The following is a 26,329-nucleotide window of genomic DNA, read 5'->3' as shown; positions in this document are numbered from 1 at the left end:
GCATCCGCCAACTGTCCCAGATGTGCTGAATTGGATTCAGGTCTGGGGAACGGGCGGGCCAGTCCATAGCATCAATGCCTTCCTCTTGCAGGAACTTCTGACACACTCCAGCCACATGAGGTCTAGCATTGTCTTGCATTAGAAGGAACCCAGGCCCAACCGCACCAGCATATGGTCTCACAAGGGGTCTGAGGATCTCATCTCGGTACCTAATGGCAGTCAGGCTACCTCTGGCGAGCACATGGAGGGCTGTGCGGCCCCCCAAATAAATGCCACCCCACATCATGACTGACCCACCGCCAAACCGGTCATGCTGGAGGATGTTGCAGGCAGCAGAACGTTCTCCACGGCATCTCCAGACTCTGTCACGTCTGTCACGTGCTCAGTGTGAACCTGCTTTCATATGTGAAGAGCACAGGGCGCCAGTGGCGAATTTGCCAATCTTGGTGTTCTCTGGCAAATGCCAAACGTCCTGCACGGTGTTGGGCTGTAAGCACAACCCCCACCTGTGGACGTTGGGCCCTCATACCACCCTCATGGAGTCTGTTTCTGACCGTTTGAGCAGACACATGCACATTTGTGGCCTGCTGGAGGTCATTTTGCAGGGCTCTGGCAGTGCTCCTCCTGCTCCTCCTTGCACAAAGGCGGAGGTAGCGGTCCTGCTGCTGGGTTGTTGCCCTCCTACGGCCTCCTCCACGTCTCCTGATGTACTGGCCCTGTCTCCTGGTAGCGCCTCCATGCTCTGGACACTATGCTGACAGACACAGCAAACCTTCTTGCCACAGCTCGCATTGATGTGCCATCCTGGATGAGCTGCACTACCTGAGCCACTTGTGTGGGTTTTTAGACTCCGTCTCATGCTACCACTAGAGTGAAAGCACCGCCAGCATTCAAAAGTGACCAAAACATCAGCCAGGAAGCATAGGAACTGAGAAGTGGTATGTGGTCACCACCTGTAGAACCACTTCTTTATTGGGGGTGTCTTGCTAATTGACTATAATTTCCACCTGTTGTCTATTCCATTTGCACAACAGCATGTGAAATTTATTGTCAATCAGTGTTGCTTGCTAAGTGGACAGTTTGATTTCACAGAAGTGTGATTGACTTGGAGTTACATTGTGTTGTTTAAGTGTTCCCTTTATTTTTTTGAGCAGTGTATTTTGATGTGTTAGGATACTACCACGTATATTGGAAATGCTACAACAAAACAAAAAAGGGGAGCAATGGTTACAAAGCTCAATAGAACAATTTGGAGGTTAATTTAGAGGAAAACCTTCCAGACTTGTATCGAATACCTGACTGGGCTCTGGGTTCTCATCAGGATGGGTCAAACAATGAGGAATATATATCGGTTTAAATATATGTATATAAAAAGTAACCACATATGGCAAGGCTAAGAATAAGTAAATGCACAGGCTTACATTCCTTTTAAAGTAAATCTTTGTATTGTTGGGACATTGTTGGAATGTCCCAAAGGGGGGATTATATGGTAATAAATTATGTATCATTAAGGCAAAATGTTGGGAAATGTCAAAGGTAAAATATAGTAAACATGATTTACATTTTGTAATCCAGATGCATGCTCAAATAAGGAATATAGCCAATACAGTGTGTAAACATGCATTAATGTATGTATGTGTATTGTTTTTAAGAAAGGGTCTGCCACCAATATAATGAGATTAGGGAAGAGGCCTCATATGGAAAAGCGCCCATGGCCTTTTGGAGTAAGCCACATGTGACATCTGGACATTGAAAGATAAGGGTAGAATGGCACTAAAATAAGTTAATCGTTTGCCCTAAGGGGGGTAACTGTATATGCTATGTAACATGATTGTGCATGTGTGTATAAAGGGAGCTCTAAGCCAAAGGAAGACAGCCGTTCCATGGAACTGCTCGGCTTTCGTTATTAGATAATAAAAGTCTAATTTTTGGATTCACATATAAATATATATATACACACACACACACACACACACACACACACACACACACACACACACACACACACACACACTTACATATGTATATACAGTGAGGGAAAAAAGTATTTGATCCCCTGCTGATTTTGTACATTTGCCCACTGACAAAGAAATGATCAGTCTATAATTTTATTGGTAGGTTTATTTGAACAGTGAGAGACAGAATAACAACCAAAAAATCCAGAAAAACGCATGTCAAAAATGTTACATTGATTTGCATTTTAATGAGGGAAGTAAGTATTTGACCCCTCTGCAAAACATGACTTAGCACTTGTGGCAAAACCCTTGTTGGCAATCACAGAGGTCAGACGTTCCTTGTAGTTGGTAACCAGGTTTGCACATATCTCAGGAGGGATTTTGTCCCACTCCTCTTTGCAGATCTTCTCCAAGTCATTAAGGTTTCGAGGCTGACGTTTGGCAACTCGAACCTTCAGCTCCCTCCACAGATTTTCTATGGGATTAAGGTCTGGAGACTGGCTAGGCCACTCCAGGACCTTAATGTGCTTCTTCTTGAGCCACTCCTTTGTTGCCTTGGCCGTGTGTTTTGGGTCATTGTCATGCTGGAATACCCATCCACGACCCATTTTCAATGCCCTGGCTGAGGGAAGGAGGTTCTCACCCAAGATTTAACGGTACATGGCCCCGTCCATCGTCCCTTTGATGCGGTGAAGTTGCCCTGTCCCTTTAGCAGAAAAACACCCCCAAAGCATAATGTTTCCACCTCCATGTTTGACAGTGTTGATGGTGTTCTTGGGGTCATAGGCAGCATTCCTCCTCCTCCAAACACGGCGAGTTGAGTTGATGCCAAAGAGCTCCATTTGGTCTCATCTGACCACAACACTTTCACCCAGTTCTCCTCTGAATCATTCAGATGTTCATAGGAAAACTTCAGACGGGCATGTATATGTGCATTCTTGAGCAGGAGGACCTTGCGGGCGCTGCAGGATTTCAGTCCTTCACGGCGTAGTGTGTTACCAATTGTTTTCTTAGTGACTATGGTCCCAGCTGCCTTGAAATCATTGACAAGTTCCTCCCGTGTAGTTCTGGGCTGATTCCTCAACGTTCTCATGATCATTGCAACTCCACGAGGTGAGATCTTGCATGGAGCCCCAGGCCGAGGGAGACTGACAGTTCTTTTGTGTTTCTTCCATTTGCGAATAATCGCACCAACTGTTGTCACCTTCTCACCAAGCTGCTTGGCGATGGTCTTGTAGCCCATTCCAGCCTTGTGTAGGTCTACAATCTTGTCCCTGACATCCTTGGAGAGCCCGTTGGTCTTGGCCACGGTGGAGAGTTTGGAATCTGATTGATTGCTTCTGTGGACAGGTGTCTTTTATACAGGTAACAAACTGAGATAAGGAGCCTCCCTTTAAGAGTGTGCTCCTAATCTCAGCTCGTTACCTGTATAAAAAAAAGACACCTGGGAGCCAGAAATCTTTCTGATTAAGAGGGGGTCAAATCCTTATTTCCCTCATTAAAATGCAAATCAATGTATAACATTTTTGACATGTGTTTTTCTGGATTCTGTCTCTCACTGTTCAAATAAACCTACCATTAAAATTATAGACTGATCATTTCTTTGTCAGTGGGCAAACGCACAAAATCCGCAAGGGATCAAATACTTTTTTCCCCTCACTGTACACACACACACACACACACACACACACACACACACACACACACATATATATATATATATATATATATACACATATACACATACAGTGGGGAGAACAAGTATTTGATACACTGCTGATTTTGCATGTTTTCCTACTTACAAAGCATGTAGAGGTCTGTACGTTTTATCATAGGTACACTTCAACTGTGAGAGACGGAATCTAAAACAAAAATCCAGAAAATCACATTGTATGATTTTTAAGTAATTAATTTACATTTTATTGCATGACATAAGTATTTGATCACCTACCAACCAGTAAGAATTCCGGCTCTCACAGACCTGTTAGTTTTTCTTTAAGAAGCCCTCCTGTTCTCCACTCATTACCTGTATTAACTGCACCTGTTTGAACTCATTACCTGTATAAAAGACACCTGTCCACACACTCAATCAAACAGACTCCAACCTCTCCACAATGGCCAAGACCAGAGAGCTGTGTAAGGACATCAGGGATAAAATTGTAGACCTGCACAAGGCTGGGATGGGCTACAGGACAATAGGCAAGCAGCTTGGTGAGAAGGCAACAACTGTTGGCGCAATTATTAGAAAATGGAAGAAGTTCAAGATGACGGTCAATCACCCTCTGTCTGGGGCTCCATGCAAGATCTCACCTCGTGGGGCATCAATGATCGTGGGGCATAAATGATCATGAGGAAGGTGAGGGATCAGCCCAGAACTACACGGCAGGACCTGGTCAATGACCTGAAGAGAGCTGGGACCACAGCCTCAAAGAAAACCATTAGTAACACACTACGCCGTCATAGATTAAAATCCTGCAGCGCACGCAAGGTCCCCCTGCTCAAGCCAGCGCATGTCCAGGCCCGTCTGAAGTTTGCCAAAGACCATCTGGATGATCCAGAGGAGGAATGGGAGAAGGTTATGTGGTCTGATGAGACAAAAATAGAGCTTTTTGGTCTAAACTCCACTCGCCGTGTTTGGAGGAAGAAGAAGGATGAGTACAACCCCAAGAACACCATCCCAACCGTGAAGCATGGAGGTGGAAACATCATTCTTTGGGGATGCTTTTCTGCAAAGGGGACAGGACGACTGCACCGTATTGAGGGGAGGATGGATGGGGCCATGTATCGCGAGATCTTGGCCAACAACCTCCTTCCCTCAGTAAGATCATTGAAGATGGGTCGTGGCTTGGTCTTCCAGCATGACAACGACCCGAAACACACAGCCAGGGCAACTAAGGAGTGGCTCCGTAAGAAGCATCTCAAGGTCCTGGAGTGGTCTAGCCAGTCTCCAGACCTGAACCCAATAGAACATCTTTGGAGGGAGCTGAAAGACCGTGTTGCCCAGCGACAGCCCCGAAACCTGAATGATCTGGAGAAGGTCTGTATGGAGGAGTGGGCCAAAATACCCGCTGCAGTGTGTGCAAACCTGGTCAAGACCTACAGGAAACATATGATCTCTGTAATTGCAAACAAAGGTTTCTATACCAAATATTAAGTTCTGCTTTTCTGATGTATCAAATACTTATGGTCATGCAATAAAATGAAAATTAATTACTTAAAAATCATACAATGTCATTTTCTGGATTTTTGTTATAGATTCCGTCTCTCACAGTTGAAGTGTACCTATGATAAAAATTACAGACCTCTACATGCTTTGTAAGTAGGAAAACCTGCAAAATCGGCAGTGTATCAAATACTTGTTCTCCCCACTGTATATACACACACATATACATACACGTATGTGGACACCCCTTCAAATGTGTGGATTCGGCTATTTCAGCCACATCTGTTGCGGACATGTGTATAAAAATCGAGCACACAGCTATGCAATCTCCACAGACAAACATTGGCAGTAGAATGGCCTTACTGAAGAGCTCAGTGACTTTCAACGTGGCACCGTCATAGGATGCCAGCTTTCCAACAAGTCAGTTCGTCAAAATTCTGCCCTGCTAGACCTTCCCCGGTCAACTGCAAGTGCTGTTATTGTGAAGTGGATATGTCTAGGAGCAACAACAGCTCAGCTGCGAATTGGTAGGCCACACAAGTTTACAGAACGGGACCGCCGAGTGCTGAAGCGTGTAGCGCAGGGGTGTCAAACGGGTTTAATCCGGCCCGCGAGATGATTTTGTAAAGTATAAAAATGCGCTGCAATTTTTCAATAAAATAAACTGCTGTTCCAATTGCGTCCACTGGATGGCGCAATAGCAATTGTGTTAAGCAAGCAAACTGTTTATACCGGGGCAGAGCAAGTAGGTCAAGCACGTGCAGCCAATGAGCTACTTTGTTTTGCCCACAATATTTATTACGGCTTCTACTTTTAACATTATGTGCTTTGGCACCCTCATTGCCCCAATATGTCTCTGTCAAAAAAGAGAAAAGTGGACACAGAGTGCAGAGTGTTCCAAGAAAAATGGTCATCCTCCTATTTATTCACGGAATTGAATGGGAAAGCTGTATGTTTGGTGTGTTCACAGCATGTTGCAGTGCTGAAAGAATATAAACTTCGTCGCCACTATGTGAGTCTTCATGCCGACAAATATGACAACTTTCAAGGACAGCGGAGCAGAGAGAAGGTGAATGAACTGTTGGCGGGTCTGAAGAAACAGCAGTCTGTGTTTACTCACAGCCGAGACATCAGTGACGCTGCAGTGAAAGCTAGCTACCTCATTGCTAATGAAATCGCAGTGGCTTCAAAACCATTTAGTGAGGGTGAATTTGTAAAAACATGCATGATGAAGGCAGCGGAGATTGTGTGCCCTGAAAAGCGGCAGGCTTTTGCAAATATCAGCCTGACAAGAAACACAGTTGCAGACAGGATTTCCGATCTTTCAGTGGATTTGGACAGCCAGTTGAAGCAAAAGTAAAGTCATTTATTGCGTTTTCGGTTGCAATTGATGAAAGCACGGACATTACAGATGTTGCACAACTGGCCATTTTCATCCGCGGAGTTGATGACACATTGACCGTCACCGAGGAGTTCGTGGAGTTGGTGCCGATGACAGATACAACAACAGCAGCTGATATTTTTACCGCACTCGTCGGGCGCGCTGGACAGGGTCGGAGTGGACTGGTCCCGCGCTGTCAGCCTGGCTACAGATGGTGCGCCCTCAATGATCGGGAAAAAAAGCAGGCGTTGTGACAAAGTTCAGAGAGAAAGTGCAATCTGCAAATGGAGGACGTGATTTTTTGTCTTTTCACTGTATTTTGCACCAGGAGGCTTTGTGTTGCAAGTCATTAAAGATGGATAACTTCATGAAGGTGGTCATCCAAACTGTTAATTTCATCCGATCCAGAAGCCTGAATCACCGTCAGTTTGACAGCCTTCTCAGAGAGAAAGACCACATCTATGGCCTGCCATACCACACTGAGGTAAGATGGTTAAGCCGAGGTGCTGTGCTGAGGCGTTTCTTTGATTTACGAGAAGAAATTGAACAGTTCATGGAAGAAAAGGGCAAACCAGTGTTAGAATTTCATTCCGCAGAATGGATGCAGGACCTTGCATTTATGGTGGATGTTACAGAGCACCTGAATAACTTGAACAAACAGCTGCAAGGGCGCAACAAAGTTGTCACGCAGTATTATGACAGCATACGTTCTTTCAAGTTGAAGCTGTCATTGTGGGAGTCGCAACTTGCCGGTGGTGATGCAGCTCACTTCCCCTGTCTGAAAAATGTGTGCGCGACCCAACATGTGGCAGACATGAAGCGGTTCAAAGATAAATAACGGGACTGTTACGGGTGTTTGAGCAACGCTTTCAGATTTTTGGTGAACTGGAGAAAGACTTCAACGTTTTTTGCTCGCCATTCACCGTGAATCCCTCTGATCTGCCCGTCAGCATCCAACTTGAAATAATAGACTTGCAGTGTGACTCGGATTTGAAGGGCAAATTTGCCGCAGCTGGCTTGGACACATTTTATCAGAATCTCTTGCCAGGTTACCCCAACTTGACAGCCCTCTCTGCAAAACTGTTGTGCATGTTTGGAACCACATATCTTTGTGAGCAAGTTCTCTCTGTAATGAGCATAAATAAAACAAAGCTGCGCTCAAGGCTCACGCACAAGCACTTGAATCACATCCTGAAGTTGGCTGCCACTCAGGATGTGACACCTGATATTGATGCGCTGGTGAAAGCTAAAAGATGGCAGGTATCAGGAGTCAAATAAACTATGCAACCCCACTTAAAGTGCTGCATGAGACACCCTGATATAGTTCTGTGATCTGTGATATACTTCTGTGAATCACTGAGGCATTGTGTGTTTGTGTGTTCTTTGTCCTCAGAATTTCAAATAACTTGAGGTGTTTTATGATTAATAGTGATGTTGTGCTTTTGGACACACTGTCCTCAGGCTCCAGCTTTATATGTTTTTATGTTGATGTGCTATTGTTTTTAATTGATTTTATTTTATTTGTATATTTAACCTATTCTTGACTCTGTGGTTCTTGCACTTGTTTGGGGAACAGGATTTCATTCTTTTTATCTACATTTCTGCCTGAGAAATGACACCCTGATATAGTTCTGTGATCTGTGAAACAGTTCTGTTAATCACTGAGGCATTGTGTGTTCTTTTTCTTTAGAATTTTCAAATAAACTTGACGTGTTTTATGATTAATAGTGATGTTGTGCTTGTACTATTTTGGACACATTGTCCTCAGGCTCCAGCTTTATGTTGTATGTTGATCGTATTAAAACAAAGAAAACAATCTGAAGTTGTTGTTTTTAAGTTATATATACCATGATTTTTCCGGTCCGGCCCACTTGGGAATAGATTTTCCTCCATGTGGCCCCTGAGCTAAAATGAGTTTGACACCCCTGGTGTAGCGGCTAAAAATCGTCTGTCCTCACTCACTACCGAGTTCCAAACTGCCTCTGGAAGCAAAATAACTGTTCGTCGGCAGCTTCATGAAATGGGTTTCCATGGCCGAGCAGCCGCACACAAGCCTAAGATCACCATGTGCAATGCCAAGTGTCGGCTGGAGTGGTGTAAAGCTCGCCGCCATTGGACTGGAGCAGTGGAAACGCGTTCTCTGGAGTGATTAATCACGCTTCACTATCTGGCAGTCCGGCTGACGAACCTGGGTTTGGCAGATGCCAGGAGAACGCTACCTGCCCTAATGCACATTGCCAACTGTACAGTTTGGTGGAGGAATAATGGTCTGGGGCCGTCTTTCATAGGTCGGGCTAGGCCCCTTAGGTCCAGTGAAGGGAAATCTTAACGCTACAGCATACAAAGACATTCTAGACGATTCTGTGCTTCCAACTTTGTGGAAGGCCCTTTCCTGTTTCAGCATAACAATGCCCCCGTGCACAAAGTGAGGTCCATACAGAAATGGTTTGTCGAGATCGGTGTGGAAGAACTTGACTGGCCTGCACAGAGCCCTGACCTTAACCCCATCGAACACCTTTGGGATGAATTGGAACGCCAACTGCGAGCCAGGCCTAAATGCCCAATATCAGTGTCCGACCTCACTAATGCTTGTGGCTGACATTCCATGCAGCAATGTTTCAACATTAGTGGAAAGCCTTCCCAGAAGAGTGGAGGCTGTTAAACCAGCAAAGGAGGGAACCAACTCCACATTAATGCCCATGATTTTGGAATGAGATGTTCGACGAGCAGGTGTCCACATACTTTCGGACATGTAGTGTATGTTGGAAACCAACGACATCGAGTCCTAACCACTATATCTGGGATCATATTACACTAATGACAGCTTATCATCACTGTATGACATAGTAGCCTAGCCACACATGGCTTTCTAACCAGTAAAAATCGGAATGTTGACTATACTATACTAAAACTGGAAAATTGAAACATGGGTTGCCTACACTGCAATGTTTTTCACCTAATAACTTGTGCTTCTTAGGACCGTCACTCAAACCAGGCCATCTCATTCTACTGTTCAATCATTATTTGAAATCTGTGTCATTTTGGAATGGGACATACTAGCAACAAAACCAACATGAACTGGGCCAACATTGAAAAGTCACCCAGAGTGACAGTTGAATCTACATTAAAAGTTCTCATTCTGGATTGCACTAAAATCACTCACAATAATATATCATATTTTACACTAAGACAACAACATTACAATACATTTTAATATATACACACAATGCACAGTTCTACATGAGTTTTCATGCAGTCAATATTCTGTTCTGACCAAAATTAAAATGGCATGGACAAATAAATACTAAAATTGATACAGTACCAGTCAAAAGTTTGGACACCTACTCATTCAAGGATTTTTCTTTATTTTTACTATTTTCTACATTGTAGAATAATAGTGAAGACATCAAAACTATGAAATAACATATGGAATCATGTAGTAACCAACAATGTGTTAAACAAATCAAAATATATTTTAGATTCTTCAAGTAGCCACCCCTTTCCTTGATGACAGCTTTGCACACTCTTGGCATTCTCTCAACCAGCTTCATGAGGAATGCTTTTCCAACAGTCTTGACGGAGTTCCCACATATGCTGAGCACATGTTGGCTGCTTTTCCTTCACTCTGCGGTGCAACTCATCCCAAACCATCTCAATTGGGTTGAGGTCGGGTGATTGTGGAGGCCAGGTCATCTTATACAGCACTCCATCACTCTCCTTCTTGGTCAAATAGCCCTTACACAGCCTGGAGGTGTGTTGGGTCATTGTCCTGTTGGAAAAACAAATCATAGTCCCACTAAGCCCAAACCAGATGGAATGGCGTGTCACTGCAGAATGCTGTGGTCGCCATGCTGGTTAAGTGTGCCTCGAATTCTAAATAAATCACTGACAGTGTCACCAGCATAGCACCCCCACACCACCTCCTCCATGCTTCACGCTGGGAACCACACATGCAGAGATAACCCATTCACCTACTCTGTGTCTCACAAAGACACGGCGGTTGGAACCAAAAATCTCACATTTTGACTCAGACCAAAGGACAGATTTCCAACGGTCTAATGTCCAAAGTGTTTCTTGGCCCAAGGAAATCTCTTCTTCTTATTGGTGTCCTTTAGTAGTGGTTTCTTTGCAGCAATTCAACCATGAAGGCCTGATTCACGCAGTCTCCTCTGAACAGTTGATGTTAAGATGTGCCTGTTACTTGAACTCTGTGAAGCATTTATTTGGGCTGCAATCTGAGGTGCAGTTAACTCTAATGAACTTATCCTCTGCAGCAGAGGTAACTGTGGGTCTTCCATTCCTGTGGCGGTCCTCATGAGATCCAGTTTCATCATAGCGCTTGATGGTTTTAGCGACTGCACTTGAAGAAACTTTAAAAGTTAATGAAATGTTCCGTATTGACTGACCTTCATGTCTTAAAGTGATGATGGACTGTCGTTTCTCTTTGCTTATTTGAGCTGTTCTTTACATAATATGGACTTGGTCTTTTACCAAATAGGGCTATCTTCTGTATACCCCCTCTTCCTTGTCACAACACAACTGATTGGTTCAAACGCATTATGGAAACACATTCCACAAATTAACTTTTAAGAAGGCACACCTGTTAATTGAAATGCATTTCAGGTGACTACACCATGAAGCTGGTTGAGAGAATGCCAAGAATGTGCAAAGCTGTCATCAAGGCAAAGGGTGGCTATTTGAAGAATCTCAAATATATTTTGATTTGTTGAACACTTTTTTGGTTACTACATCATTCCATGTGTTATTTCATAGTTTTGATGTCTTCACTATTATTCTACAATGTAGAAAATAGTAAAAAACCTTTGACTGATACTGTATGTTCTGTCAGCAATGGAACCAAACAGCAAATACGGACAGCATAAGAAATGGGCAACGCATGGACACCAGCATTAGAATCAAACATTACAGTTGAATAAGAATCAAACATTACAGTTGAATAAAGTCATTTTTCTACTGATCGTTCCACAGACAACCCCCCCACCTATTTATCCTGCTGGAGACATGTTACATAGTATAACTGCCATAGTATAACTGACATTGTATAACTGCCTTAATTTTGCTGGACCCCAGGAAGAGTAGCTGCTGCCTTGCAGCAGCTAATGGGGATCCATAATAACACAAAGTGCCTAAAATACTGTACTGATATTTGCTGCCTCCTACTGGTCTTTAAGTGCACATGCGTAAATATAAAGGCACATCTACACATTACACTTGTTTTTGTTTGAATAAAATTGACAGTGGATAAAATCAATTTTGGGTTGCAAATGGACGTAATGCATCTGTACCTGATGGGCTACTGTAATAGGAGTGAGCCCTACTCATTGACGGTTTAACGGAATCACCGTCAGACCACATTGTGGGAATAAATCAAAACTGTTCACAGAAGGCCCAAGAAGTTTGGTAGTCGTGAGAACAAAGTGTCATGGCACCGGTAAATACAAATCCAAATAAAAAGGCATGGAGAGAGCCGGGAGAAAATGTTCCTTTTCTTCACAGTGTGTGTTTAGTTCAATAGCACCTCGATTTTGAAACGCATCGGGAACCGAACAGCCTGAGTGCGGAAAAGTTGGGGTCTGGGTGGTAGGCATCACCCACAGCATTGACCTGATTTGGCCACTCAAACCAATGTGGTCAGCTTGTCTATGAGATCATCGATGGTGTAGACTATGAGCTTGATGTCCTCCTTTTCTGTCATGCGGTGCTGGCCATGCTTGCGCAAGATGACGTCAACGTCATTGCTGAGCACACGCTCAGCTACCTGCATGGAGATGTGCCAGGGCACATCCTGGTCCTTCATCCCATGGATGAGCCTCACAGGGCAGGTCACTGGAATGGGGCACTGCAGAACACGGTGCTGCTCTGCCTCCTTCAGGAACTCTGTGGTGAACGTGATGGAGCCCTCCGCGTTGTGTTTGGTAGGAACCACCCACTGCCCCTTCTCTTCAATCTCCTTCCTCGCCTACAATGACAGCAGGCAGTATTTAGACAAAATTATATATCATTTTATGTTTGGGGTGAAGACATTATCTAAGATGGCAGCCGTTTAAAAAATGTGCTTAGGAAATATATTTCAACTGTACTTCCATCCAAATTTTGTTCGTGCAATTTCAAGATTAACTGCATGTCCCTTTCCTTTGAACCACCTTCAGTGTATTGATGACTCATTTAATCAAGCGTCTGTCATTAGGGGAAAAGTGCATTGTTCTGTACAGAACCTGTTAAGGTTATTGAACACTCAAGATGGTTTATTCTGAACGCTGACTCACCTCAATAGGAAGCGTATTGTAGACAGTTACAAAGTGGTCCGCTGCTGTAGAGATGCCAACCATGGCCGCAGTTCTTTCTGGACGAGCTATGGCTGCCAGGCACATCAGCCAGCCGCCCATACTGGAGCCAACCAGAATCTGCAACACCAGAACAATTAGCAAGATCAGAAATGATCTTATAATAACAGCACTGATATCTCGTGTCAATTACGCATGCCAGAGGTATTTTAAGTCAAGGTATTTTAACCCTAATATCCCCCAGAGGATTATTATTAACTCAGTGGTCAATTCACACTGAAATCAGTAACAATTGTTCTGGTGTTGCAGATCAACTACCATCCCGAATGGTTATACACTATTATACAACGGGTGGGTCTAATCCTGAATGCTGATTGGTTAAAACCACATTCCAGCCGGTGTCTATCCACAAGTTGCCACCTGCTGAATCTTTGACGTTAAAATGCCTATTTACTCTGTTCCATCTGACTGCGCAATCCACTGTCTCATCAGCCCAGCCAGGCAACTTATAAACTTGATCTCCACTATAAAAAGCATCTAGACATTATCTAATTTCTTTTAGACAAACATTTCGTTTTCAACAGCGGAGATTTGTATAAACCTTGCCGTCTCTCCGACATTTGCAACATTGCTTCAATATTCAAATTCGATCTCCTGCTGTCCCATAGTAATGAACGTGTCGGGAGTCGGGACGAGACAGGCAGCGTTTCTCAGCCAGTCAAAATCATGAATCAGCTGGCATCATTTTTATGGATATATTATACAAAAAAAAGTAAATTGAAAAAAGGTAAAACGAAACGAAGCTAATTTGCAGTCTTTCCAGCTTCAGTTTGAAGTGATTGTGTTCCTGTAGCTGTGTTGTTGGCTAGCTCCTCTGAACAATAGTGTCCTGACCAGTGAGCACATTCTCTATACCAGGCGAAAGAGCGCCTCATTAGCTCATTGTTATGGATGTATCCAAATAAATGTTATTAGAAAACAGCTTAAATAAATGCAAATGCAGCTACTTTGCTGTTATTCTGGCTGCACTTTTTGACGTGACTAACTTAGCCGTAGTTGGCTAGCTAGCAAGCAAGAGATAAGAACGTTGCCAGCCAGCATGGCAATGGAACATTTAGAACAAACGTCTGGGTCGCGTCCATAGATACAGAACAAAAATACTGAATGACTGGGTCGCGTCTCTAGCAACCCTAGATTTGTGTCAGGACTATATCTTGCGGAAGGACGAAATAGTATGAATAAATTCATCAAAATAACGTTTTTAATGAAAATATGTCCATCATTATGTGAATATGTTGGTAACCCGTTATATAAATGTGACTTCGTCTCGGGCCTAACAACACCTGTGCCAATACAGTTGAAGTCAGAAGTTTACATACACTTAGGTTGGAGTCATTAAAACTTGTTTTTCAACCACTCCACACATTTCTTGTTAACAAACTATAGTTTTGGCAAGTCGGTTAGGACATCTACTTTGTGCATGACACAAGTCATTTTTCCAACAATTGTTTACAGACAGATTATTTCACTGTATCCCAATTCCAGTGGGTCAGAAGTTTACATACACTAAGTTGACTGTGCCTTTAAACAGCTTGGAAAATTCCAGGAAATGATGTCATGGTTTTAGAAGCTTCTGATAGGCTAATTGACATAATTTGAGTCAATTGGAGGTGTACCTGAGGATATATTTCAAGGCCTGCCTTCAAACTCAGTGCCTCTTTGTTTGACATCATGGCAAATCAAAAGAAATCAGGGAAAAATAATTGTAGACCTCCACAAGTCTGGTTCATCCTCGGGAGCAATTTCCAAACGCCTAAAGGTACCAAGTTAATCTGTACAAACAATAGTACGCAAGTATAAACACCATGGGACCACGCAGCCGTCATACCGCTCAGGAAGGAGACGCGTTCTGTCTCCTAGAGATGAACGTACTTTGGTGCAAAAAGTGCAAATCAATCCCAGAACAACAGCAAAGGACCTTGTGAAGATGCTGGAGGAAACAGGTACAAAAGTATCTATATACACAGTAAAACGAGTCCTATATCGACATAACCTGAAAGGCCGCTCAGCAAGGAAGAAGTCACTGCTCCAAAACCGCCATAAAAAAGCCAGACTACGGTTTGCAACTGCACATAGGAACAAATATCGTACTTTTTGGAGAAATGTCCTCTGGTCTGATGAAACAAAAATAGAACTGTTTGGCCATAATGACCATCGTTATGTTTGGAGGAAAAAGGGGAGAGCTTGCAAGCCGAAGAACACCATCCCAACCGTGAAGCACGGGGTGGCAGCATCATGCTGTGGGGGTGCTTTGCTGCAGGAGGGACTGGTGCACTTCACAAAATAGATGGCATCATGAGGAAGGAAAATGATGTGGATATATTGAAGCAACATCTCAAGACATCAGTCAGGAAGTTAAAGCTTGGTCGCAAATGGGTCTTCCAAATGGACAATGACCCCAAGCATACTTCCAAAATTGTGGCAAAATGGCTTAAGGACAACAAAGTCAAGGTATTGGAGTGGCCATCACAAAGCCCTTACCTCAATCCTATAGAAAGTTTGTGGGCAGAACTGAAAAAGCGTGTGCGAGCAAGGAGGCCTACAAACCTGACTCAGTTACACCAGCTCTGTCAGGAGGAATGGGCCAAAATTCACCTACCTTATTGTGGGAAGCTTGTGGAAGGCTACCTGAAACGTTTGACCCAAGTTAAACAATTTAAAGGTAATGCTACCAAATACTAATTGTGTATGTAAACTTCTGAGCCACTGGGAATGTGATGAAAGAAATAAAAGCTGAAAGAAATAATTCTCTCTACTATTATTCTGACATTTCACATTCTTAAAATAAAGTGGTGATCCTAACGGACCTAGAACAGGGCATTTTTACTAGGATTAAATGTCAGGAATAGTGAAAAACTGAGTTTAAATGTATTTGGCTAAGGTGTATGTAAACTTCCGACTTCAACTGTATATCCTCCAAACACCGGCTTCTCGGGCATGATCACTCAATTATACATGAGTCTGTGCAGGTCCATTTCAGCTAACAATACTTTGGATTACACTGGCTGATTAGAATGAGTCTCATCATAGAGACGGAGAGGAACTACTTACTTGTGGCCCCTCCACAAGCTCGTCCAATACATATAGAACATCCTTCTTCCAAGTGCCAACAGTGCCGTCTACCATTTCACCTTCAGACGACCCACAGCCTGTATAGTCAAACCTGGGAAAGACCACATACATCGGCAACGATTGGTTTTCCTGACTAATTGAAGGACTGACATACTGGAATGTACAGTGCTATGAAAAAGTATTTGCCCCCTTTCTAATTTTCTCTACTTTTTCATATTTGTGATACTGAATGTTATCAGATCTTCAACCAAAACCTAATACACTGCTCAAAAAAATTATGCGAACACTAAAATAACACATCCTAGATCTGAATGAATGAAATAATCTTATTAAATACTTTTTTCTTTACATAGTTGAATGTGCTGACAACAAAATCACACAAAAAGTATCAATGGAAATCAAATTGATCAACCCATGGAGGTCTGGATTTGGAGTCACCCTCAAAATTAAAGTGGAAAACCACACTACAGGCTGATCCAACTTTGATGTAATGTCCTTAAAACAAGTCAAAATGAGGCTCAGTAGTGAGTGTGGCCTCCACGTGCCTGTATGACCTCCCTACAACGCCTGGGAATGCTCCTGATGAGGTGGCGGATGGTCTCCTGAGGGATCTCCTCCCAGACCTGGACTAAAGCATCCGCCAACTCCTGGACAGTCTGTGGTGCAACGTGGCGTTGGTGGATGGAGCGAGACATGATGTCCCAGATGTGCTGAATTGGATTCAGGTCTGGGGAACGGGCGGGCCAGTCCATAGCATCAATGCCTTCCTCTTGCAGGAACTGCTGACACACTCCAGCCACATGAGGTCTAGCATTGTCTTGCATTAGGAGGAACCCAGGGCCAACCGCACCAGCATATGGTCTCACAAGGGGTCTGAGGATCTCATCTCGGTACCTAATGGCAGTCAGGCTACCTCTGGCGAGCACATGGAGGGCTGTGCGGCCCCCCAAAGAAATGCCACCCCACACCATGACTGACCCACCGCCAAACCGGTCATGCTGGAGGATGTTGCAGGCAGCAGAACGTTCTCCACGGCGTCTCCAGACTCTGTCACGTGCTCAATGTGAACCTGCTTTCATCTGTGAAGAGCACAGGGCACCAGTGGCGAATTTGCCAATCTTGGTGTTCTCTGGAAAATGCCAAACGTCCTGCACGGTGTTGGGCTGTAAGCACAACCCCCACCTGTGGACGTCGGGCCCTCATACCACCCTCATGAAGTCTGTTTCTGACCGTTTGAGCAGACACATGCACATTTGTGGCCTGCTGGAGGTCATTTTGCAGGGCTCTGGCAGTGCTCCTCCTGCTCCTCCTTGCACAAAGGCGGAGGTAGCAGTCCTGCTGCTGGGTTGTTGCCCTCCTACGGCCTCCTCCACGTCTCCTGATGTACTGGCCTGTCTCCTGGTAGCGCCTCCATGCTCTGGACACTACACTGACAGACACAGCAAACCTTCTTGCCACAGCTCGCATTGATGTGCCATCCTGGATGAGCTGCACTACCTGAGCCACTTGTGTGGGTTGTAGACTCCGTCTCATGCTACCACTAGAGTGAAAGCACCGCCAGCATTCAAAAGTGACCAAAACATCAGCCAGGACACATAGGAACTGAGAAGTGGTCTGTGGTCACCACCTGCAAAACCAGTCCTTTATTGGGGGTGTCTTGCTAATTGCCTATAATTTCCACCTGTTGTCTATTCCAGTTGCTTCCTAAGTGGACAGTTTGATTTCACAGAAGTGTGATTGACTTGGAGTTACATTACATTATTTTTTTGAGTAGTGTATTAGATAAAGGGAACATAAGTGGACAAATAACACAACAATTACATTTAATTTCTTTCATAAACAAAGTTATGCAACACCCAATTCCCCTGTGTGAAAAAGTAATTGCCCTCTTACACTCAATAACTGGTTGTGCCACCTTTAGCTGCAATGACTCCAACCAAATGCTTCCTGTAGTTGTTGATCAGTCTCTCACGTCGCTGTGGAGGAATTTTGGCCCACTCTTCCATGCAGAACTGCTTTAACTCAGTGACGTGTGGGTTTTCAAGCATGAACTGCTCGTTTCAAGTCCTGCCACAACATCTCAATTGGGATTAGGTCTGGACTTTGACTAGGCCATTCCAAAACTTCCAATTTGTTGCTTTTTAGCAATTTTCATGTAGACTTGATTGTGTGTTTTGGATCATTGTCTTGCTGCATGACCCAGCTGCGCTTCAGCTTCAACTCACAGACAGATGGTCTGACATTCTCCTGTAGAATTCTCTGATAAAGAGCAGAATTCATGGTTCCTTCTATTAAGGCAAGTCGTCCAGGTCCTGAGGCAGCAAAGCATCCCCAAACCATCACACCACCACCACGCTTGACCTTTCGTATGATGTTCTTACTGTGGAATGCAGAGTTTGGTTTTCGCCAGGCATTACTGGAACTATGTCGTCCAAAAAGTTATACTTTTGAATCATCTGTCCATAGAACGTTCTTCCAAGAGTCTTGATGATCATCCAGGTGCTTTTTGGCAAACTTGAGTCAACTTTTTGGACAAATCAAGTCAACATGATAATTGCTAAAAAGCAACAAATTGGAAGTTTTGGAATGGCCTAGTCAAAGTCCAGACCTAATCCCAATTGAGATGTTGTGGCAGGACTTGAAACGAGCAGTTCATGCTTGAAAACCCACACGTCACTGAGTTAAAGCAGTTCTGCATGGAAGAGTGGGCCAAAATTCCTCCACAGCGACGTGAGAGACTGATCAACAACTACAGGAAGCATTTGGTTGGAGTCATTGCAGCTAAAGGAGGCACAACCAGTTATTGAGTGTAAGGGGGCAATTACTTTTTCACACAGGGGAATTGGGTGTTGCATAACTTTGTTTATGAAATAAATGAAATAAATATGTAATTGTTGTGTTATTTGTTAACTTATGTTCCCTTTATCTAATATTAGGTTTTGGTTGAAGATCTGATAACATTCAGTATCACAAATATGCAAAAGTAGAGAAAATTAGAAAGGGGGCAAATACTTTTTCATAGCACTGTACGTATGTACAGTACCGGTCAAAAGTTTGGACACACCTACTCATTCAAGGGTTTTTATTTTTACATTGTAGAATAATAATGAAGGCATCAAAACTACGAACCAACATAAAAATATATATATAAAAAAATATATGTATGAAAACGTATGCACTCACTAACTGTAAGTCGATCTGGATAAGAGCGTCTGCTAAATGACTAAACTGTAAATATATATTTTATATTTGAGACAGAGATTCTTCAAATAGCCACCCTTTGCCTTGATGACAGCTTTGCACACTCTTGGCATTCTCTCAACCAGCTTCACCTGGAATGCTTTTCCAACAGTTTTGAAGGAGTTCCCACATATGCTGAGCACTTGTTGGCTGCTTTTCCTTCACTCTGCGGTCTGACTCATCCCAATCCATCTCAATTGGGTTGGGGTCGGAGGACTGTGGAGGCCAGGTCATCTGATGCAGCACTCCATCACTCTCCTTCTTGGTAAAATAGCCATTACAAAGCCTGGAGGTGTGTTGGGTCCATTCCTGTGGCGGTCCTCATGAGAGCCAGTTTCATCATAGCGCTTGATGGTTTTTGCGACTGCGCTTGAAGAAACGTTCAAAGTTCTTGAAATGTTCCGTATTGGCTGACCGCCATGTCTTAAAGTAATGATGCACTGTTGTTTCGCTTTGCTTATTTGAGCTGTTCTTGCCATAATATGGACTTGGTATTTTACCAAATAGGGCTATCATCTGTATACCCCCCCCCTACCTTGTCACAATACAACTGATTGGCTCAAACGCATTAAGAACAAAAGAAATTCCACAAATTAACTTTTAAGAAGACACACCTGTTAATTGAAATGCATTCCAGGTGACTACCTCATAAAGCTGGCTGAGAGAATGCCAAGAGTGTGCAAAGCTGTCATCAAGGCAAAGGGTGGCTATTTGAAGAATCTCAAATATAAAATATATTTTGATTTGTTTAACACTTATCGTTACTACATGATTCCATATGTGTTATTTCATAGTTTTGATGTCTTCACTATTATTCTACAAAGTAGAAAATCGTAAAAATAAAGAAAAACCCTTGAATGAGTAGGTGTCCAAACTTTTGACTGGTAGTATATATATATATATATATATATATATACACACACACACACACTTATACATACACACACCTATACATACACGACAGCTCTAATGTTTTGTTTTTTTAATCACTGAAAATACTATAGCTAACTTACCTTAGGTAAGAGTGGCCTAGTGACTGGCAGAACTCCTCAAGGGCTTCTGCTTTCTTCCCACCCATGTTTGAGGCAAACCCTGGCAAGAACACTACCCCTGGGCTCTTCCCCTCCACTTTTCTATAAGCCAGTTTCGGCCGGTCTGGGCGTGTCGCATACTGCACTGTAGACTTATGTCTCACTCCTGTCAAACAGAAACATTACAACGTTTTCCCAACCATGCAATACATGATTTCATTCGATTACACTGATAGCCATGTGGTGGTGCAGGGGTGTATTTACAACGGTTTTGTTTGTGGCTCCAATTTTGATTTGTTTCTTGTTCGATACCTCTGACCAATCATGCTCTGTTCTGACATATGTAGGTATTAGTTAGCTGGCTAGCTAACTAACCCTCAGTTAGTTAGCTAATACTGACAACTGATGAATAACTGTTGGCGAGTTAGCTCCAGGTTTGCATTAACAAGGTACTTTCCAGTAACTACCTAGTTAGCTATCTAGTTAGGGTTGTGCAGCTAAAGACGATGTAGCCAAGCCATGCATTTGATCAAATTAGCCAAATACTGTAGCTAACTAGCTGGGCTCGCTGGCCTTGCTTGGGCTGGGCTAGCGTTTGTTGGTTAGTTAACGTTAGCTGTTATCTAACTAACGTTAACGTAGCTAACGCTAACCGACTTGGTTTTTGAAGCAATGATTTCGTACAAAGAACATTTGTTTGAAAATCTGTCTACTTAGCTAGCCAGTAGCCTACAACGTTTTCGTTATGGATTTAGTTATTAGTTACAGTAAACTAATATTAGCTAACTAGTTCACTCACTGTGTTTTCCTGCTGTGGTGTAGAGTTAGCGACACACCCCCTGTAAGTATACTTTTTTTAATGGAAGTCTGCAATAACTCACCGTTCAATAATTGCGACATTAATTAAACACTTTTAGCTAGTACTCACCCGAAAACATAATAGCTTCTCTTTGGACATTTAATTGGAAAACCATGCTGAAATGCCTTACTAGATTATAAGCCATTCTGACAAGAGTGCGACCTTATCTAGCTAGCTAGTGTATTTGAATGACATCGACTGAAAGATTAGCTAGCCAGCCTTCCAGTTCCGGTTCCTGCCAATCCCTGCGCTGGATGAAAACTTGGCAAAATTTAGATTTGTGTGATCTAGCTAGTTAGCCTACTGAAAAACAGAAAATACCAAGAGTTTTTCCTGGCCACGTGAGCTGACCAGAAAAAGAAAAAAACTCTGGGCAGTAATGACAAAGGGCCCAGGACCAGGACCGACGTTGGTCTTCTTTTTCGATGGGGTTTAACGGCGGTTTGCATCCAATGTTAATGATCCATTACCGCCACCAGCTGGACGGGGTATTCAATAAGAAACAACAACAAAAACATTTCCGGAAAGGGGGATAACGACGTCATACAAAATAAAACCCATCACACTTATTAAATCACAGTCCACTCCAAAATACATCCCTAAACAAGCTCAGGGGCATCTGATGGGGGTACATTCACCTACAGGATTTCTTGCACGGCCTCGGCTGTGAAATCACGAAGACCCCAAAAACGTTCAGCAGCATTCACATTTTCTTAGACTTCTTCTCTGCTTGTGCTGTACAGTTTATGACCATTGCAATAAATAATACAAAGTCCACCTTTTTAACATGTAGCATTTCATTATCCCTCGGTTGATGAGAAACCTTCACTGGTCATGGTGGCTCTACTAACATTGCTTATTCCCCGCCACTCGTTCCTTCCAATCTTCTTACCGCCTCCAGATAGGAGACACGCTGGACACTCCTTACCCTTGCCACCTCATTCTCCTTCACCCTAACAGGGCACTCCAAGAATTCAGGCGCACCTCCACAGTTGCAGCACTTCCCTTTATCTGGCATTCGATATTCTTTCCTTCTGCATTCACTTGACACATGATCAAATCTTCTAAATTTATGACACGGAAGGGGCTTGTGCACAAAAGCTCTTACAGGGTATCTCGTGAATCCTAACTTTATATGAGAAGGGAGAGACTCTTCATCAATGAACAGTAGCATGGATGAAGTGAATTTACTTTCTCCTTCCACCATACAGGTCAGTCGACGTGCACCAACCACTCCATCGATGTCTTCAGGTATATCCTCTGCCTTTATTTATTGCGCCACCCCAGAAATAACCCTCTTGATAGGCGCCTCGCTACAAAAATCCATGCAGGAAACATTCCACTCCGATATCTTTTTGAGTCTTAAAACAAGCTTCTTCTGTTCCGCAGACACACAAAAAATCAAAATAAGACCACTTCTTGTGAATCTCACCGACTCCACACTTTCCTCCAACACATTCCAGATTTTCCTGGAGACATTAAACGGATTTCCCAAGTAGCATTGATCCAAAACCCTGACTCAGACCTATTTTTCAACATAGCTTTACTTCTCGTTTCCCTTTTTCTTCGCCACTGTAATCCACTCATTCTCACTTTCTGTACTATTAGCTTCACTCGACTCACTAGCAGTTTCAAACAAACCTCAGTTTCCGCCATCTTCCGTCCTACCCAGTTCTCTGACCCACCGACATTGGTCATTAGTTAGGCTACTGACAGGAGGATGCAACCCACCCCCATTTCTCCCAACCGCCCCACCATTTCTCCCCCCTTGTTGCAGTTTGAAAGCAAATTTCCTGCAATTCTACACTTTCTTTTGCCATGGGGCAGATAAATAAATATGTTGTTTTATATCTCATCTCATGCTTTTGTTTTGCCATGAGGCTGAGAGAACATTTTGCAGTTTTAAAGCTAATTTCTTGCTATTCTACACATTTTGCTATGAGGCTGAGAATATATATTTTTTGTTTTCAAGCTAATTTCCTGCAATTCTACACATTTTGCTATCGGGGGCACGTGCCCTGCGTGCCCGTTCGGTAATCCGGCCCTGTTGTCAGGTACAAGAGTACTTGTTATACACTACATGACCAAAAGTGTGTGTACACCGGCTCGTCGAACATCTCATTCCAAAATCATGGGCATTAATATGGAGTTGGTCCCCCCATTGCTGCTATAACAGCCTCCACTCTTCTGGAAAGGCTTTCCACTACATGTTTACATTTTAGTCATTTAGCAGACGCTATTATCCAGAGCGACTTACAGTTAGTGAATACATATTTTTTTTATACTGGCCCCCCGTGGGAATCAAACCCACAACCCTGGCGTTGCAAACGCCATGCTCTATCAACTGAGCTACATCCCTGCCGGCCATTCCCTCCCCTACCCTGGACGACTTGTGCGCCGCCCATGAGTCTCCCGGTCGCGGCCGGCGGCGACAGAGCCTGGATTCGAACCAGGATCTCTAGTGGCACAGTTAGCACTGCGATGCAGTGCCTTAGATCACTGCGCCACTCAGGAGTACACTAGATGTTGGCAAATTGCTGCGGGGACTTGCTTCCATTCAGCCACAAGAGCATTAGTGAGGTCGGGCACTGATGTTGGGCCTAGCTCGCAGTCTGCGTTCCAATTCATCCCAAAGGTGTTCGATGGGGTTGAGGTCAGGGCTCTGTGCAGGCCAGTCAAGTTCTTCCATACTGAACTCGACAAACCATTTCTGTGAGCCCTGTGCAGACCAGTCAAGTTCTTCCACACCGATCTTGACAAACCATTTCTGTGAGCCCTGTGCAGGCCAGTCAATTTCTTCCACACCAATCTCGACAAGCCATTTCTGTATGGACCTCGCTTTGTGTACGGGGGCATTGTCATGCTGAAACAGGAAAGGGCCTTCCCCAAACTGTTGCCACAAAGTTGGAAACACAGAATCGTCTAGAATGTCTTTGTATGCTGTAGCGTTAAGATTTCCCTTCACTGGAACTAAGGGGCCTAGCCCGAACCATGAAAAACAGCCCCAGACCATTATTCCTCCTCCACCAAACTTTACAGTTGACATTATGCATTCGGGCAGGTAGCGTTCTCCTGGCATCCGCCAAACCCAGATTTGCCGCCAAACCCATTTCATGAAGCTCCCGCAAACAGTTGTTGTGCTGATGTTGCTTCCAGATGCAGTTTGGAACTCGGTAGTGAGTGTTGCAACTGAAGACAGATGATTTTTACGCACTTTACGCGCTTCAGCACTCGGCGATCCCGTTCTGTGAGCTTGTGTGGCTTACCACTTCGCGGCTGAGCCGTTGTTGCTCCTAGATGTTTCCACTTCAGAATAACAGCACTTACAGTTGACCGTGGTATCCTATGATGGTGCCACGTTGAAAGTCACTGAGCTCTTCAGGAAGGCCATTCTACTGCCATTGTTTGTCTATGGAGATTGCATGGCTGTGTGCTCGATTTTACACACCTGTCAGCAACGGATGTGGCTGAAATAGCCGAATCCACTAATTTAAAGGGGTGTCCACATACAGAGAGTCTGTATATTAGTCGTATGCAATTGAGTCTGTTCCATATATCTGACCATACCGGTATGTCTAGTAAAATGATTATTAGTTGCATTCCTTAGAGTATGTAAGGATGGGATAAATGGTATACTGGTACACCTGTGTTCAATCTGTTTACCTATTGGTGGGTTTTCTAGACAGGCCCACAAACTACCCCCAAACTATGGTGCTTCTGCTGCAGAATTTAGCATCATTATCTGTTTTGCTTCTGTGTTTCACAATTAAAAACTTGACTAATCTCATAGATCTAATAAAGTTACCAGTAAAAGGTATACCAATCATCAGCAGATCCTTTGGGCCTCGATCACTACAGATGCAGTTGCCTAATAGATTTGGGGCAGAGTTGTGAAAGGTCTTAAAGATAATGGATTGAGACCTACAGAGACTTAGTGCTGTCTGCTGTTTTGGGCAACTCCCTTTAAAAAAGTTATAGACACAACTCTGTAAAACTACACTGAGGACAGTCTAATGAATCCCAGAACATATGGCCAGTGAGCACAGATGTAGACCACCACAGTCAATATTATTAGTCTTCAGTTGTGAATCCAATTGAAGTCCAAACATCCTAGGCAGTATAGACCGAGTTTGGGAAACCCTGGTATAGACTACCGTTTTGTGGATGTTAGTGGTGAAGCTAACATGATAGGTTATCAATTTGTAGTGAAATTATGAATCTTGAGATGAACTTTTCACACACTACCACAGCCACTATGCCAGCACAACTAATGTCTCTTGAATATCAATAGTGATAGGCATAGGCCCTTCTTAAAGCATAACTTCTACTACAATAGGCCTACATTTCTACTGCAATTACGCATTTGAACAAAAAAATTGTAATTATATATATACACTACAGTTCAAAAGTTTGGGGTCACTTAGAAAAGGCGACTCCGGGATGCTGACCTTCTAGGCAAAGTTGCAAAGAAAAAGCCATATTTCAGACTGGCCAATAAAAATAAAAGATTAAGATGGGCAGTCTGAGATATGGCTTTTTCTTTGCAACTTTGCCTAGAAGGTCAGCATCTCGGAGTCGCCTCTTCACTGTTGACGTTGAGACTGGTGTTTTGCGGGTACTATTTAATGAAGCTGCCAGTTGAGGACCTGTGAGGCGTCTGTTTCTCAAACTAGACACTCTAATGTATTTGTCCTCTTGCTCAGTTGTGCACCGGGGCCTCCCACTCCTCTTTCTATTCTGGTTAAAGCCCGTTTGCGCTGTTCTATGAAGGGAGTAGTACACAGCGTTGTACGAGATCTTCAGTTTCTTGGCAATTTCTCGCATGGAATAGCCTTCATTTCTCAGAACAAGAATAGACTGACGAGTTTCAGAAGAAAGTTATTTGTTTCTGGCCATTTTGAGCTGGTAATCGAACCCACAATTGCTGACGCTCCAGATACTCAACTAGTCTCAAGAAGGCCAGTTTTATTGCTTCTTTAATCAGCACAACAGTTTTCAGCTGTGCTAACATAATTGCAAAAGGGTTTTCTAATGATCAATTAGCGCAGCGGTCTAAGGCACTGCATCTCAGTGCTCAGTGCTTGAGGCGTCACCACAGACCCCCTGGTTCGATTCCAGGCTGTATCACAACCGGCCGTGATTGGGAGTCCCATAGGGAACGCACAATTTGGCTCAGCGTCGTCTGGGTTTGGCCGGTGTAGGCTGTCATTGTAAATAAGAATTTGTTCTTAACTGACTTGCCTAGTTAAATAAAGGTTAAAAA

The 26,329-nt window shown here is 43.5% G+C and overlaps 1 protein-coding gene across 1 annotated transcript; it reads right to left on the bottom strand.

Moving 5' to 3' along the window:
• Positions 1-11,268: 11,268 nt before the first annotated feature.
• LOC121541249 (palmitoyl-protein thioesterase ABHD10, mitochondrial-like) lies at positions 11,269-21,483 on the bottom strand. The gene is made up of 5 exons (XM_041850230.2): positions 21,136-21,483; positions 20,190-20,373; positions 15,916-16,027; positions 12,787-12,924; positions 11,269-12,479 (listed from the first exon to the last, which is right to left on the bottom strand). The coding sequence occupies exons 1-5, from the start codon at positions 21,209-21,211 to the stop codon at positions 12,138-12,140; spliced, it is 852 nt and encodes a 283-aa protein (XP_041706164.2). The 5' UTR covers positions 21,212-21,483; the 3' UTR covers positions 11,269-12,137.
• Between the last annotated feature and the right edge of the window lie 4,846 nt (positions 21,484-26,329).

This window comes from Coregonus clupeaformis, chromosome 27 (genome assembly GCF_020615455.1).
Source record: "Coregonus clupeaformis isolate EN_2021a chromosome 27, ASM2061545v1, whole genome shotgun sequence".
In the NCBI taxonomy this organism is placed as follows: Eukaryota; Metazoa; Chordata; class Actinopteri; order Salmoniformes; family Salmonidae; genus Coregonus; species Coregonus clupeaformis.
Note: the sequence above shows the minus strand (reverse complement) of the source record. Positions and strands in the feature narration are given on the sequence as shown.

Bases quoted from the DNA above. Each gene is read 5' to 3' on its own strand.
- LOC121541249 (XM_041850230.2), bottom strand. From the start codon at position 21,211: ATGGCTTATAATCTAGTAAGGCATTTCAGCATGGTTTTCCAATTAAAT. The intron at 16,028-20,189 runs GTAAGTTAGCTA...GGTCTTTCCCAG, and splicing joins CTAGGCCACTCTTACCTAAG to GTTTGACTATACAGGCTGTG. The intron at 12,925-15,915 runs GTAAGTAGTTCC...CTGGTGTTGCAG, and splicing joins AGCTTGTGGAGGGGCCACAA to ATTCTGGTTGGCTCCAGTAT.